This window comes from Sardina pilchardus, chromosome 20, assembly GCF_963854185.1.
Source record: "Sardina pilchardus chromosome 20, fSarPil1.1, whole genome shotgun sequence".
Taxonomy (NCBI): Eukaryota; Metazoa; Chordata; class Actinopteri; order Clupeiformes; family Clupeidae; genus Sardina; species Sardina pilchardus.
In genome coordinates this window covers 14,170,654-14,187,785 of record NC_085013.1, presented here as the reverse complement: position 1 = coordinate 14,187,785, position 17,132 = coordinate 14,170,654, and the positions used below count along the sequence as shown (strand labels likewise).

Here is a 17,132-nt window from a genome sequence, read left to right as displayed (position 1 = left end):
AAAACTGATTAGATCCATTTCAGTAATAGTCAAGTGTACACACTGACCAAGGCAGCCAGGCTGAAACATTTGTTACCCCTGCTGCTATGAAGTGAAAATCAAAAAGCAACGTTTTTGGAGGGCGACCATTTTCTCTGAGTGTCTGAACAGTTACAGCATGATGAGCAGAGAGGATGTGTAAGATCACACATGCTTTGTAAAACTGTCCCCCTCCATATGGAGCAATAATCACAAAAACTAAAAACTGCATGGCCTCTGGGGTACTGTATTCACAGCAATGCATCACTGCCCCCCAAATGTATTTTTGACCTTGGATCTGAGTAACAAGCATACACAAAGCATGTGATTACAGTGAATAATTGCCTTGTGTCACATTAGCAATTAATGAGCGCTTCATGCAAGCTAATTTTGATTAATTAAGACAGCTCCATGTGCGAATAATCACAGATTACAAATCAAGCTATTTTTAAATCCGCCCAAAATAACTTAGATTGATTAAATTGCTTTTTGGAGACCCTGCCATATTTATTATAAAAAAAGACAGCCATCATTATAGGAGAAGGGAGAGGGAGAGTGTGTGTGAGAGATGAGAGAGAGATTGAAAGAGCATACTGCCATTCAATTATAAGTAATTTATTATGCCGCTAGATTATTTAGCCACGTGCTCCTCCTGACGAGTCTTAGTAAATACCTCCATTAAACAAATCTGGCAAGTCCTCTTTATCGCCTCCGATAATCCAATCCTAACGCCGTTCATCAGCCCGGAGCACAGGGCACGCGCGCAGGACCCGCGGCACCTCCGGAGAACACCAAACGCGCTTATTCATTGAAACGATTACTGATGTCAATCTTGTCTCTGAGGAGAGATGTTTAGGGGGTAGAGTGAGCGAGCGGGGGGGCGTGGGGGGAGGGGTCCGTGGCAGCATGTGATGTGTTCTTTATTGGTGCGAACAGTGAGCGACCCTGTCAAGCCGCGCGGCGGGTGACAGCCCCACACTGAAGGTTATTTCCACCTTAACACCATTAGCTCCCAAAACCTGAGCTGTCAAATTCACACTCGTCGAGCTCTCCCCCCGGGGCGCTCTGAAATCGAGAGGGAAGGTGTAAAGAAAAAAAAAAAAAAAAAACAGGAGTGAGTGAAAAGAAAGAAAGCAACAGATGGCGGACAACACACACACTAGTCATCTTTCAAGCTTCGGGCCAATCTAACCTAAACAAGCTCGGAGCTGTGCGACGCGGTGCCAGGCTCAATGTCAGGCGTCAGTCAGCTGTGATGTGTAATATGGAGGCCGGGCCTCGACTTCACGGTGGATGAACACGTCGACTTATTGCTGTCGACATGTCTCCATTGATGTGGCCTCATACGTGCGTGAGCGAAATGTCGAGCAGGGCCACTTTCTCTCCAGGGAATTTCTTTTCTTTTTTTTGTTTAAACTCCCCCTTTTTTTCGCTGTCCACCTCTCCTGCTGACCCGGAACAATATAATATCAAACGGACACTCGTCAGGAATCCGCTGTGTACATTGACTCGATGCGTAATGGCAGAGCACTTACTCTCCCACAGTGTTGGAGGAGCAGCGTTATATCTACTGCGTGATCAACAGCATGACTAAGCCGAGAGCATCGATTATGCAGTTATGAGCGACTCAGGGCCGCGTCTGTGGGAAACCCAGCGAGGAGAGAATCGGAGGGCGTGAGCGGCGCCACGGTGGGAATCCTTCCTCTGCGGCACAAAAGGATCGCAGAGGAGCAGGAATATCGAAGCGCTTCGTTTGGGATCCCGTCAATGAGCCCGGACCCAAGGCCGAGGGTAAGAGCGCAAGAATCCATACTGGTCAATATCCAGTCCTTCAGTAAAGACATCTCTTGCTTGGCGTCCATGCTGTGAGGCCATTTCTTTCAAAGATCAATAGCTACACTGTCCTCAACAGAGATATATTCATTTCTGAGAGCAAGTCCACTAAAGTATGTGGAGAAAGTCAGCTGTGGGTGACAGAAGTCCAATCTGCCTGCTGTCTTGACATCATACAGCAACCAGCCGGCAGATGCCCAACAGATGTCCACAGAGTGTCAGCCCATTCAGATGGCCAGATGTGTTTATTTTCAGCACAGCATTCTAAGGCTGTCCTCCAATTCCGTTGTTGAAACACCCACTGAATGTAGAACTATTAGAAATTCTGCATCAACAGCAAAATATTTATTCACGCGGCAGCGATGATCCAAATTATTCAGGAAGATTAATGTTTTCCTAGCGTGATGAAACACTGTGAGTTCAGCGAGGGGAGACTAAATTAGTTTTGATCGGATCGCAGACGCCAGAAAATGACAAAATCCCTCGATTTTCCTATGAAGCAATTAATGAAATCCTCCCAATTCGTTCACAGTCATACCTATTTGCAGCCACATCAATTCCTCCTAACAATGCCATCAGGTGGAATAAGCTTCTCCATGTAAACTATAGGTAAACGAACAGCAGGTAGCATCATAATATTGCCGCCGGTGTCCTGTGGCGCAGGATGTGTCCTGTGTGATTTGAGCCAATTATCATTTTGCAGCCACGCTCTCATATCCAGAGATTTAATTCCAACACTCTCTACAGTCTCCAGACTTGCTCTCAGTCTTCTCCGTCTGCTCTGCTGAGATTCCGCCTTCAATATTAGCTCCGAAATGTGAGCTAATCAAATCAGAGGAGAGCATTTAAATCAGCCTCCTACTTGCTCCAAGGCTTTTTTTTACTCATCGTTTTTTTTTTCACTTCCCTGTACGACACAAGCATAAGTTGAGCGCCCCCAGAAATGTCGCCGTGCATAAATGAAATGTACAGAGCTTGGCGAACACATAAAAACAGCTGTTTTCACACCTCTACAAAACAGCACCGTTATTAAAAAGAAATAATGAAAAAAAAAGAATTCTTGATGCAAAAACAAGTCATTTCATTGCTTGAAATGCTGGATGTCAGAGAGGGTCAATCTCGACAGCAGTGTGAGCAGGCTGCAGGCTGGCTCTGTGGCCCTCTGAGCGCTGGCCCTGCGTCTGCAGACTCTGCACTGGCCCTTACGCCGCCCGTCTGGGCCGGGCCCACTGGTGAACCCAGTGACTCCTAACGAGCCTGGCTCTCTCCCCGCAGCAGAACCAGCGGGAGCCCCGACTCAGCCACACACAGCCCGGCCAGCAGGGCAGCATCCAGGCAGCAGCTCAGGCTCCGCCAGCATCGGAGCAGGTGAACTGGGGCACAGCACGATGGAGGACTAGTTGTGTGGCTCATACCACCTCCTCCGTAAGGTAAGCTATTGAAGGTCTGTTAGTACTTACGGAAATAAAATGGTTCATGGTGCCATCTGGAGTGAGGTAGGACACCAAAACATTGGCTCAGAAATGGTGGCACACAGGATTTGACTTTCCTCCCTCCCATCTCACTATTTTAATATCCCAGTACTGTTAGACCTATAAGGAGGGACAAGCAGATTGTGAGGATGAAACTTTAATTAAAGATAATATTATCTGCCTCATAAAACGTAGGGCTAGGTAGGCTTGACTAATACTATTAATATTACACTTCACTGTCTACCTGAATATGCAGAGTCACAGTGTAATAAAAAGCCTGAGGTAAAACTATGGGAGTGCTTCCTGCGCGGGGAGACCGCAGCTCAATCCCCACACGCTGAATGGATTTGACATGGCCGAGCCAGAGCTGTTCCAAATGAAAATGGAGTTTTAAGAGTCTGCAGTTTTAGCAGTTAAGCAACTATTGATAATGAAATCAAAGTGCATCTGCAATCTATTGCATGGCTGACACAGCATACTTAATGGTGTGTCAGAAACAGAAGACTGTAACACTGTTTCTTCAGTTCAGACGACCCCTGTGATGTCAGTGATAAGGGATACGACTGATAACATTTGATGATGAGATCGTTTGACTCAGACAAATTCAGCCATGTAACTTGAAAGTGCTTCATTAAACCCACACATAACAAAATTTTGTCAAAAAAAATAGCGTGAAGATTCATGTGAGAAGTATCACTTTGGAAAGGAACAGACACACAGCGGCAATTAGGAAGAAGGTGAAAGACGTGGGCCGAATATCTTTTAATTAAACATCAAATAGAGCAAATCCCTGATGACTAGAGCTGGTGCAGAGTAAATGTTTTTTTGTAGATATGGAGTCTTAAAAAAAAAATAGCTGGCACAGACAGAAGTTCTGCATTTTTCAAAGGAACATGACAACAATATTAGAGTTGGAGCTAGTGTCTACTGTTGCCCGGCAACAGGGGCTATGAAATGGAAATGACAATCGCTAATGTAGGGGACATGAGGTCAGGAAGAGAAAGAGTGGATCACAAAGTAAAGATAGTAGACACCTCTGCCCACACAAAAGCAATTATAGGACCACTCTTTGAATACCTAAGTGCAAAAGGTCACAGGATACAGATATTAGGCCCCTTTCATTTCCTGTCTGGCACCCATTCATTCATCAACTTTTGTCCAAATAACTTGTTTAATAACCAAGGATTCAGTCATAAAAAGACGTCTGAAGGGCCAGGATACAAAACATGTCCCTTACACTGACATTTATAGGAGACTGGTCACTGGCCTCTCAATGGGAGGAGAACGGAGCGGCCATGTTCAACCTTAGATAAACAGTGTTGTGATAATGAGCATTGGGGCGAGTTGGGGGGGGGGGGGGGTTGTCGGGAAAAAAACAACACAGGCGTTGTCGTCGTGCTTTCATTATCATTGTCGTGTGATTGAATTTCTTTCTATCGCCGGAGTAGGCCTAATTCATTTTAATCTTCGCCTCGTGCGTTTGTCCTGATGTCACGCTATTACCGTCGCAGGGGTAATGGAGCTGTTTGCTATTCCGCCGGCATGACGTCCCAGTTGTTGCTCTCTCAAGACACTTATGATCCCAAAGACGATGATACTACTACTCCATCGACGCCTGATTTAGACGTTGGATTTCAGTGAATAAATAATCTGCTTTCCATCAATAAATACATGTGGCAGAGAAAGTCCTGTCTGACCTTCCTATCATAATTAATGTTCCCTACAGTGTAGGCAGACCTGCATAATGCGAACGCTGCATTGAGAATATATAAGCAGGAAATGGGAGGTCTGTGGCAAACCAAATGCACTCACAGAGCTGTATGACATGTCTCAACCATATTACGCCACTAATGGATTTATAATCTCATAACATTATACCATTATCCAAAGGTAAGTATATACATTTCCACTGGAGGGGGGAAATACAATTGAGTTTACAGGGAGCTTCCGGAATCTTTTCCGATTCCAGTATGAATATGTTATATGCTCCAGATATGTCAGAATCTTCCTTGACATTGTTAGAGGGCACATGAAACAGTGTTTGGGAACGAGAGATCACATCTACAGAGATCATGCAAACACTTTTTTTTATGTGATACGTTTTGTTTCACTCCTGTGCCCCAGTGAGAGTTTCTCAGCAGGCCATCTCTATGCCATCAGTAATCTTTCAACGGGCACACAGGTTTTTCCCAGCGCCAGAAACCGAATGCCTTCCGCTGTAAAAACATCTCCCTCATTTCGACTAGACCTCAGGCTGAGGCTGTCCAATTTCTCCCCCCTCCCAATTTTTCACTCCCCAGCGCATCGCTCTCACCTTTGCACCCTTAGATAACTGTCTGGCTCTCTCCGAACAGCCTGTCTATACTGGAACAGCTCTCGCTTATAGAAGGAACGTATTTGTTGGTTTATATGGGTACATGATCCTGTTAAAATTAGTGTAAGGATAGAGGATGTCGTGAAGAAAGTGTATTTTAAAAGCTAAATGTGTTGAAGGCTCCCTGAGAGGTGATGTGGAGAAACTGGAGGACTTGTAGACACACAAGCTTCAGAAGGGAACGCTTTAGCATCAGCGCTTGTGTCCAGCCATGCCAGCTGCCTGTGGTAAGACGGCTTTTCCCACTAGAGAAATATCCCAAACGCTAGTCATAAAAGATGGTGTTTCTGACCAGCATTCAGAGTGGATCAGGCAGCGACCCCCCAAATACCCCTGCCCTGCTGCTGTCTTGCATTTCCTGGGGTGGAGTCGTGCATTGGGAGGACATTATGCATGGCTTCAGCATGACTGGTGCATAATACACTAATGTGTAAGTTGTGGTCATCACTCCCCCACCAAACCACACCACCGGGGGACAGGAGACACGTTCACACGATGAGCAGAGTGGTCAAGAATGGGGAAAAAGGCCAACGAGTGGTGACGGGCTAGCGGCGGACCAGACTGGACGTACCTCTGGGAGTCCGAGAGCTGCCTCTGCAGGACGGACTTGACCAGGGCGTCGGAGCGGGCGCTCTTCTGCGGCGAGTCCTTGGGGCTGGAGTCCGACTCGCCGCTCTCCTCGTCGCCCATGGCCTTCACGTAGCTGCTGCTGCGCATCCGCCGGCACGGGATCTCGTCGTCCTTGCCGCCGGGGTAACCGCTCCACTCGTCCTGAGGCACCTGTGGCGACGGGGAACACACACATCATCTCAGTCACAGCAACAGGAGGAGATGTTCTAACGATGTTCTAAATTGAACTACCACTGTCACTCATATCCTGAAAAGAAAATACACACTTAAGCACCCAAATACACTCTTTTTAAAAATGTTTTTTTACATTTGCTGTAAGATTTCTTGATATTTTGCTGATCTACATCCTTGTCACAGAAACATCTTTTTAGAATAGAACTACCATCTATGTCAGTAATAATTCTAAGAGGTAACATGCACTTTGTACTTCTCTTCATGTGGAGTCGACGACTTGGCTCAATGATACGCATCTGCTGTGAGGCTGAAACTAGCTGACAGCGAATGCTCATACGACTTTAACGAAGTCATTTTATGCCTTCAAACATCACCAGTAACGACATGGTCACTCATAAAAACCACTTGCATTTTATTACCACTCACTCTCCTCTCAGTCTGACCACCACGCAAAACTGCTCCACTTCACTTTCATTCTCAGAAGGCCCATTGGAGTTAGAGTGTCCCACACGGTTCCACATGGTGCCGTATAGAACTCAGATGAGCGGCGCCATTCAGTGGGTGGTGCCACACAGAGTGTTCCGTTCACACGCCACGAGAAAGACATGCCTCTGTGTGGGATGAAAGAACAGTAGCTCCTCAGTTACCACTCGCCTGATGTCGAGCTGTCTTTGAAGCGCGCATGAGCGTGCCATTGATCATTCACCTACCAATCTAGAATTCAGCACATGACTTTTTTTTCTCATGGTAAGGCTTCTGTAAATCCTCCTCATATCAAAGGTTCTGCCTAAGAGTATACTTCGAAAACTTTTCTGTGGTAACCCCACAGATTGGATGAGGCTCTCTGAGAGAGCCAGCGCTACCCCTCAGGAAGTTTTGTATGTGGAGAGATGCTCCATGCAGGACCCTTCACCTTTATGAAAAAGCTTATGGAAAAACACTTAAGGGGTTTAGATTGAAGTGTCACACTGTCACACCACCACAGACAAAAATGTGACACGTGAAAATGGACCGTCGGCGACCTCTCTGCTGGCAAATTGGTGTGTGCGGGAGCGACACCCTCCCGGGTCACGGGGAGGTAAATTGTCTCAGCGCTCAGAGGACAGAGAGCATCGGGTCCCACTTGGGCGTCGCGCCGCTCGCTGACTGACTCCCGTACAAAGCGACGCGCCAGTTTTTGGCATGGCACAAGCACATCTTCACTTGACGCGAACAACAGAATTCAATTACGGTGGCTACAGCAGGGACTGGGTCGGTCTCGGAGCGAGCTTTTAGAGCACAGACACAAACACACACACACACACACACACACGCACACACACACACACACACAGAGACACACACACACACACAGACACACACACACACACACACATACACACACACACAGAAGCACCAGACTGTAGCTGAAATGCCAACCCACATAACATGCCAGACCCTAGGGTTCCAATTTGCCCTCAGGCACACTAAACACTACCCTGCTGAAAAAACCAGCAAGAAACCAGCTTAGGCTGGTAGCTGGTTTTAGCTGGTTTTAGCTGGTCTTTGCCCAAAACACAGTTATTATTGCTGGTCTTTGCTGGTGTAGCTGGTTAGGCCACCAGCTAGACATGCTGGCGTGACCATCTGAGGAAGCTGGTCGTGCTGGTGTGACCAGCCTGTCGTTTGGGATACAGCTGGTTTAAGATGGTCATGCTGGTGACCAGCCTGTCCAGCTTGACAAAGATGGTCAAGCTGGTTTTCTAGAATAACCAACATAAGCTGGCGTGGCCAGTAAAAACCAGCAATGTAGACCAGCAACACCAACTAAAATGACCAGCTTAAAGCAATAGTTCGGAATTTTGGACATAGGACCTCATTTCCAACTCAGTCTGGGTGATATAGGTCGGTGAAGAACATTTTCGGTGAATTTCTGCCCTTCCTATGAGTTGCAGCGTTCATCTCGTGCTAATCTGGTGCCAAGATAACGCAAGTCAACGGTAACATCCAGCCTGCCACTGAAAACACTCCACAGAACACCCGAAACAAATACATTTTAACGTCAGACTATCGGTGCACATGCCTAGTGTTGATAGAACCATGTTAGAAATAAAACGAACCTTGCATCGTATTGCAATAGCCTACTTTATTCCCTGTATGGCAGTGGCGGATTGATATTGAGAAACTAGTCCCTCAAAATGTAATAAATCATTGAGTTGCAAGGTTAGTTTCATTTCTAAAATTATTCTATCAACACGGACATGTATATCGATAGTCCGACGATTTAATTGACTTGTCTCGGGTGTGCGGTGGAGTGAGTAAGACTGTTGTTGATGTCAGACTGATGTTACCGTAGCAATGTGTTAGCTCAAAACCAGCGTTAGCAAAGGGGGACGCTGCAACTGAAGGAAGGGGCTAAACGCGATAAAAACGGTCTCCACCGACCTATATCACCTCGGTAAAGTTGGAAATGAGGTCCTATGTCCAAAATTCCGAACTATTCCTTTAAGGTGGTACGACAATCAAAACCAGCTGAATTTCCATCATAAACTGGGTAAACCAGCTGAAGGTGTGTTTTCGCGAGAGTTTTGCTGGTCTAGCTGGTTAACCATCAAAGGGTGGTCAAATAAGCTGGTTAACAAGCTGGTCAACCAGCAAACCACCTTTAGCTGGTCAGGCGGGTTTTTTCAGCAGGGTAGTACTAGGGCGAGACACTGTGGGTATGTGTGTGTGTGTGCGTCCCATAGGTATGTATAAGAGAGAGAGAGAGAGAGAGAGAGAGAGAGAGAGAGAGAGAGAGAGAGAGAGAGAGAAGACCCTGCTGAAAAAACCCGCCTGACCAGCTAAAGGTGGTTTGCTGGTTGACCAGCTTGTTAACCAGCTTATTTGACCACCCTTTGATGGTTAACCAGCTAGACCAGCAAAACTCTCGCGAAAACACACCTTCAGCTGGTTTACCCAGTTTATGATGGAAATTCAGCTGGTTTTGATTGTCGTACCACCTTAAGCTGGTCATTTTAGTTGGTGTTGCTGGTCTACATTGCTGGTTTTTACTGGCCACGCCAGCTTATGTTGGTTATTCTAGAAAACCAGCTTGACCATCTTTGTCAAGCTGGACAGGCTGGTCACCAGCATGACCATCTTAAACCAGCTGTATCCCAAACGACAGGCTGGTCACACCAGCACGACCAGCTTCCTCAGATGGTCACGCCAGCATGTCTAGCTGGTGGCCTAACCAGCTACACCAGCAAAGACCAGCAATAATAACTGTGTTTTGGGCAAAGACCAGCTAAAACCAGCTAAAACCAGCTACCAGCCTAAGCTGGTTTCTTGCTGGTTTTTTCAGCAGGGGAGTGTGTCTGTGTCTACTGTGTGTGTGGTTATATGATTATTTCAACACATATAAACGTGACATACACAGTAAATGCATGACAATCTCTCGGTGACTCCCCTCTCATTTAGCAGAAATTGGTTGGGCCCGTCTCAGCCTTCTCCCCAGCACTACTGTATGTGTCACATGCCTGTATAACCCAGCCCATCATGGTAATGGACATGTGCTTTTCATTAGCAACAGCGCCATGCATGATCAGCCAATACGCCGGTCTCTTTGATGGCATCCAAGACATGTGCATTCATCTCCGTTCTCAGATCACTTACTGTAACATTGAATCTTTTCTCATTCCAGACCTGCGTCATCAACACAGGACATTCTGGCATGGTTACTAATGGAGTTGATCACAGCTCCCGGAGAGAACGGTGTGTGTCATCTCCGTCACAAATTGTGTCATCTTCGGAGAGGACGGGCGGTGATGCGGTACAGTACCAACGAGTGAGCTGTTGGCTCCACTAATGATGGTTATTATAAAGCTGATGACAGGCTTTGGCAGCTGCCTGGCAACCATTTATTGCCCCCGACATGGGTCAACAGGGTGGAAGGCGGAGGAGAGAGAAAGGTCACGGAGCTCTCATTGTTTTTATGCACCACAAGGAGCGTGACAACACAGAACTCTGTTGCTATTTAAAAAACGGCATTAGAAAAATCTCATTTAGCAGAACGGTTAAGTGGAGTCAAACGTGGAATTAGCAACCAACTCCAGTCACCAAAAAATAACAACTTGACCTTCAAAGGCCCATAAAAATCCCAACATACAGCTGCTTACGCATAAAGTGGAAATTCTCCTCGGCCAACGAGAGAAAACACCCAGGTATTCATGAGACGAATTTCGACAGCAGTGAACACTTATTGCCTTCTTGTCATCATTCTCATTTAGTGGTAGCCAAAGGCAATCATGCTGTTATAATTTCAGCACATTAATGTCTAGCAGCTTGAATAACTGTTCGCCAAATGACCCCAGTTTACACACAACTTCTTATTCAGCAGTTCTAATAATACAGTAGGTCAACCAAAAAAACACATGACCTATATATGACTGGCCTGAGTTGGATGCAGATAAGTAGGTGATGTAGTTTACCTCTTTCCCACAGGTTTGTACGCTTTCTGCATGAAACTGTAATGTCAACATGAAGTGTTGCAGGTGTAAGTACCTCCACTCTGCGCGTGTACAGCATACTTCATCATGAACACACACACACACACCCACTCACAAGCAGAGCACACACTTGCATGAGAGCTCCCCTCCACACACACACACACACATACACACACAGACGACAAACATGTGCTGTGTAAACACTGAAGTCTTTGGGTTAATTAAGTCTTCGAGGACTTTGATATTTTTAGATGTTTAATTAAGGAAAAATGCCAGAGGACAGGCACAAGCTGTGGTGAGATTTGTTTAATTTGAAATGACTGATAAAGTGGGGAGATTGGAAGGCAGTAGGGAGGGGGGGGGGTTGCATCTTGTCCTCCCTCGTCCACTTTGGGGGAAAAACACATTCCATTCTGAAGACATCCATCTTTCAACCACCGTTTGAAACATCAGTCTGTCCACTCTGAAATCAGCTGAAAGATGGGTGACTTAAAAATGAATCCTCCGCTTTCAACTGTCCCAGCATAGTACACAAGTGATAAACGGTCAGGCCTCCAAATCCCAAGCCCTTAGTTAAGCACTTGAAGATAACTGTGCATTTGAGAAGAGGAGTGCAGAATGCTCAACAGCATTCAGGCTGGGGGTTTTTGTGAGTGGTTGTGTGTGGGGGGTGTCGGTGGGGGTTGAGGCCATCTTGCGATGACAACATGAATAAGGGCCGATGACAAGCGGCGCTGGCTCCTGTGTCCGAGGCAGAAGTCAGCGGCTCAGTGCTTACATAAGGATGTCACAGACTCCTCACATGCTGGTGGGGGGGTTGAGTTGGGGGGGGGGGGGGGGGGGGGTAGAGAGGGGGTTTATACCCACCCCTCCATCCCCTCACCCCTCACAATGTTGCCCTCGGATTGGATGAGGCTCACTGGCTCTGACCGGCTCCCCTCACGCCAAGACACATCAGGAGCTCCTCGAGGCTTCCTCAGGCTTTTGATGTGTGTGGAGGCTCTAATGCTTGGGCAAAACTGTCACTGTCACTCTGCCTCTCTCCCTAGCGCCATCGCCCTCCCTCACTCTCCCTCTCTCTCTCTCTTCTCTTCTCTTCTCTCTCTCTCTCTCTTCTCTCTCTTCTCTCTCTCTCTCATGTCTACTTATACGGAGCATGGTCTCCGCAGTGAGGTCCATGAAGCTGTGAAAGACCATGTTGTCATGCATCACGCGTGCCTGCACACACACACACAGAGACACACACACACACAGACACACACACACACATGTATAGGCACAAGCACACACACAAAAAGACATACACACACACACACACACACACTCACATGGCTCAAGAGGACCAAGAACGCAGCTCCCTGTATCCACGACAACAAGAAGCTGTGCTTTATTGAGTCATTGTCAAGCCTCACCCTGGGAAATGCCGTATGCTCACTGCCTGAGCTGCTGCTTGACTTGTCTTTCATCACAAGGTGTCTCTTCCTCCCTTCTTTTTTATTCCTCCTGAACCGGTCACCTTTGGCAAGTCAATATGGTAATTAATTGGCTTATTAAATCCCGCTGCAAATGCCCTATCAGCAGACCTATCAAAGTCTAACCCTCTCTTTGAACTCTTCTCAGGAAAGAAAAGGCTGTGTTAACGTGGCAAACAGAATTAGCTTGGCGAAAAAGATGCTATTGTAAAACACGCTGTTGGTGGTAGTGAGCTAAAAGAGGGCTTGGACCTCACGTCCATTTCTTCTGCTGTTCCAGAAGACCTGCTGCACATACTGGCACCAAACTGGTCAGATTACTATGAGTTTTAACGGTTAATTACAGTGCTCTTGTGAGGCTTTGTCCCATTCTGATGATGCTATGATTCTACATCTATTCTGTTATCAAAGCCCCATCTGATAAAAGACATTTTTCTTCCTCTTTTACCCTTTGCCTGTACTTTGACAGTTAGTTATAGGCTACACGAACAGAACAGCACAAAAACAAACATAATTCACAAGCCATAAACGAAATGCCTTACAGGTGCACAAAACACTTCCTCGGAGCCTCTCCATAGCATATTAAAACTGTAAATATTGGAGCACACGGGCGATACAACATGAGCTAGTGATGGACTAGTGACAGAGGATCAGTGTGCTGGGGGAGCAGAATTCCAGTGGGAGCAATAGAGAGATGTCACCTTGCTGATGGGAAAATGATCCCACAGAGACTCAACAGCCGTGGAGCTGAGGCAGCAGGAGGCAAATGAAAGAGAGATGACAGAGGGAGATGGACAAAGGGATACAGAGATGAAAGTGAGCGGAAGAAGAGGGGGTGAGGACCACCTTAATGTACAAAGGGATCCAGAGAGGACAGATAGAATAGACAAACAGAGAGAGAGTAAGAGAGGGAAAGAGAGAGACAGTGAGTGAGAGAGACTGACCTTTCTCTGAAGTACAGGCTAAGTGACCACAAATTGGCAATCAAAATAGGAGTACACAAAAAATCATAGCAACTAAAAGAAGAGAAAATATGTGGTCATCAGGTGATGTTGAGACAGATGTACTTCCTCCTAAAATGTAAACCATTCACTCAAACAGGTAGTGAAAATTCAACAAAGTCAACTTGGAAATTTCAAATTGTAGTGAATGCAGACTGTATGCAGAAGGGGACCGGGCATCTTGCCGCCCAATACTGTATTTATCAGCATGCTACAACCTAAGGGACAACAAGTGACCTATACTCTCACACACACATACACACAAATACACACACACACACACACACAGACACAAACACACTGTCATTTACTGTATATGTGTGTGTGTTTGAGGAAGAGAGAGAGTGAATCATGTGGACATGGAAGTCGATGGAGACAGTGTGTGTAAGAGGAGGAGGGACAATGAAAGAGAGAGCGAGAGAGCGAGAGAGAGAGAGAGAGAGAGAGAGAGAGGGAGAGAGAGAGAGTGGGTGCCAGTGCCCAGAGGGGAGCAGATTTGAGAGTGTAAACGAGGTGGCAGGTGGTGATGAGGCTGGCTGTTGGCACCGGCTCACTCGGCCTCTTTCTCACTTAATTTAACACTTTATTGCGCCGCCACCGCCACCGCCACCCCGCGCGTCGCCTCTGAATCAGGCCTCCCATCCCACACAGGAGAGGGGGCTCGGGAGGCGCCGGGGGTTCAGCTGGAACAATAATCGGAGACTCATTTGTGGAGTCGCTACGCCAACGGCGCAGGCACCTTCTCCAACGCTTGTCAGCAATTGTCAGCCGTTCTGATTTGAACCAAGGCAGCTAACTGTAGGCTTCTGGGTTTTTTTCCCCTACCCATCCCTTTGTGACTGGATGATCGGGTGAAGATGAAAATAAATCAGTGGGTCTCTCATTCAGAGCCACTCATGTCGGCTCCACTGATGGGGCTGGGGGAGACACAGGTGCTTTCACTCGCCACGGTCTCAAGTACTCTCCACTTGCCATCAGCAAGGTGACTTGTACCTCAAGTGGTTCAGATTGTAAAAAGCTCAGTTGCTTTGCAAAAAGTGGGGACAGATATGTATAAGCCACTAGTAAGTAAAAGTAAGTAAGTCCGTATGGCAGTTAGTAAGTAGGCAAATAAATAAAGGAAGACAGACAAGGCAACAAGCTTGTCGAAGTGACCCTTCTAAATGCCCCATCCTTGAAAAACAATTCAATCTACCTGCTTGACTGCCCTTGTTGATGAAAGCCGACCAAAAATAGCACCTTTATTTCCTCCCATTTTGGCCCAATGTGAATCCAAAGACCTTTCGGCTGCCTAACATCAGAGCGAGAACAGAAATTCCCCCAGGACTCTGCGTCACCGCCACTGCATTGATAATGGGATCCAAATATAGCCCAGTGATATACTGCAGTGCTATTTTTGGAGCATCTGTTTATCAAGCACCCCCCAAAAATGCAATCAAGCCCCCAACAGAGGAATACGTCCAGTCAGTGCCCTTTACTAAGGTAGATTTAAGGGAGACTGTCTACTGCTTGTCATTGGGCAATGACTCCATAATTGTTCCTTGGGTTCAATTTGCATTTAAGAGGAACAAAAAACCCAACAGTCAACACAGGAGCAAAATAAATGCAGAGGGAGATATGTAGATCTTCCAAAGACCTCCGGGCTGCACTTGCATAAATTGACATTGAGGCATTTCGCTCAATCTGATTAACCAATATGGAGCGAACTAAGCGCCCCGCGAGAGATAATCAGGTAATTATCACAGAACAATCTGTTTAAGAAGAACAGCGGTGGCAGATAGAGCTCTCTCAAAGCATCCCATTAGCCAGACAGACATGGTCTTATTGCACATTAGACACTGATATTAGGCTCTATAGTCTATAAATCAGACTCCATTCACAGACTTAACGGAGCGGCATGGGATGTGTAGTTTTTAAAATAAGCCCTCCATGTTGCCACCGGTGACTCCTGTTCCGCTCCAGTGCACCATCAGCAGTGTCGCCTCCATGGCGGCACCTTAAAGCCTTACAATCCCGCACGCGGCTAAAAACGATTACTCGAGGCATCCAAGTGCACAATAATGATTTGGTTTGGATTGATCCCCATGCATTTAATCCTCTGCTATTCCCCTGCTTTGACACAATAAAACACCTCGATAAGAGCTAAGCATTCTCCCACGACAGCACGCTCTCGTGGATACGACAAGCAGGGCTAAGGAGAAAACCCCTTACTCCAGTCGAGAGCCCCGAACAGGTAACCGACAATGAGAAAGTCATTAGTGACTTCCACCAGGTCGTCAGTTCTACAATTCATCCCATTACATGCAGACTTCGAAATAATACCGAGCCATTAGCATCCCCCCGTCAAAGAGCTTCAGCACTCCTGATGGGAGCTCACCGCTAATGTTTGGGATAATGAAATACCTCCACCCTGTAAAACCACAAGGTCTCGCTGACCAATCAATGCAAGTCAATATGCCCCCACTGTCTGCAATATTTCTAAACAATGGCTTTGGGTGGCTACTGGTCCATTTGCACTAAAAGAATCAGTCCATCTTGATTTCCTTTTTGGATTTACTCAGTGCTCTCTAGGCCTCCCACTTCCTCTGGGCACACCCTCATTTAATGTAAACAGCTCAAATGACATTTGAGGATATAAAGTCGCCATTATCTTTAAATAGTGCAGAATATCTGTGTTAAGATTTATGGCGTAATAAAATATTGAATGAGCTGACTACTGCGGCCAATTGAGGTCAAATGAGAGGCTCCCTCTGTTCTACCTGAGCCGTACTCATTATCTCTTTGGCTTCATCGTTCACACTGAACCGCAGGACTTGGCCTCTGTGCGCGTGGACCACATAACTCCAGGGTGAGATCGAGAGCAAAACGCACTTATTCAGTGTCCACGCTTGATGGACTACAGGAAACAGGAACCAAATCATCAACAAAAACTACAACGGCGCCCCCAAAGCACTCACCTGCAGGTAATGACACGCCCTCAAGGAGGGCTTCAGGTCCTGCGGCATGACGGGCTTCTCCAGGTTCAGCGAGGACTTCCTGTACGCCTCCTTGGCCTGGCTGACGGTCAGCGTGGACCACGAGCTCCGCTTCATGAACTTGCCCTCGGGCGCCATGGCCATGCTCTCGCACGCCGAGCACTTGACGTCGTTGTTGCTCTTGGAGGTCTTGAGCGACAGGTCGCCGAAGTGGCTCTGCACCGAGTCCGGGTAGCAGTGGCTGATGTGGTCCACGTGGTGGCGGCTCATGACGCTGGGCGTGCGGTACGTGCTGTCGCTGTCCAGGTTGTCGTCGGAGCTCCACCAGCCGGCCATGCCCGAGCGGTGCTTGGTGGACTCGGACTTGCGCTCCTTGCTCTTGCTGCGCTTGCTGTGTTTGTGGTGCCCGTGGCCGTGGTGGTGGTGCCCGCCGTGGTGGCCGTGGTGGTGGCCGCCGCCGCCGTCCGAGGAGCGCGAGTCCCCGCCCCCCTTGGTGCCGTTCATCTTGGACGAGCCCTCCAGCGAGTGGGACTTGGTGAAGAGCTTCTGCACGGAGTGCACCAGGTGGCGGATGCGTCCGGGGCTCTCGTTGCGCTGCTCGCTGGTGGCCGTGGTGGACGTGCGCTGGTACTGCAGCGTGTGGAAGCCGTCGCGGTGGATGGGCAGCTGCTTCTCGAACTGGTCCAGCAGGTTGGCCGGGATGCGGTTCATCTT

General features: G+C 47.4%; 1 protein-coding gene across 1 annotated transcript in view; it reads right to left on the bottom strand.

Annotated features, from left to right (window-relative positions):
- dlgap2a (discs, large (Drosophila) homolog-associated protein 2a) overlaps positions 1-17,132 on the bottom strand; it is a 158,979-nt gene that overhangs the window by 37,726 nt on the left and 104,121 nt on the right. The window contains exons 9-10 of the mRNA XM_062523513.1: positions 16,401-17,129; positions 6,269-6,477 (exon numbers count right to left, since the gene is read on the bottom strand). Coding sequence (XP_062379497.1) covers positions 6,269-6,477; positions 16,401-17,129 — 938 coding nt within the window. The remainder of the gene's footprint in view (positions 1-6,268; positions 6,478-16,400; positions 17,130-17,132) is intronic.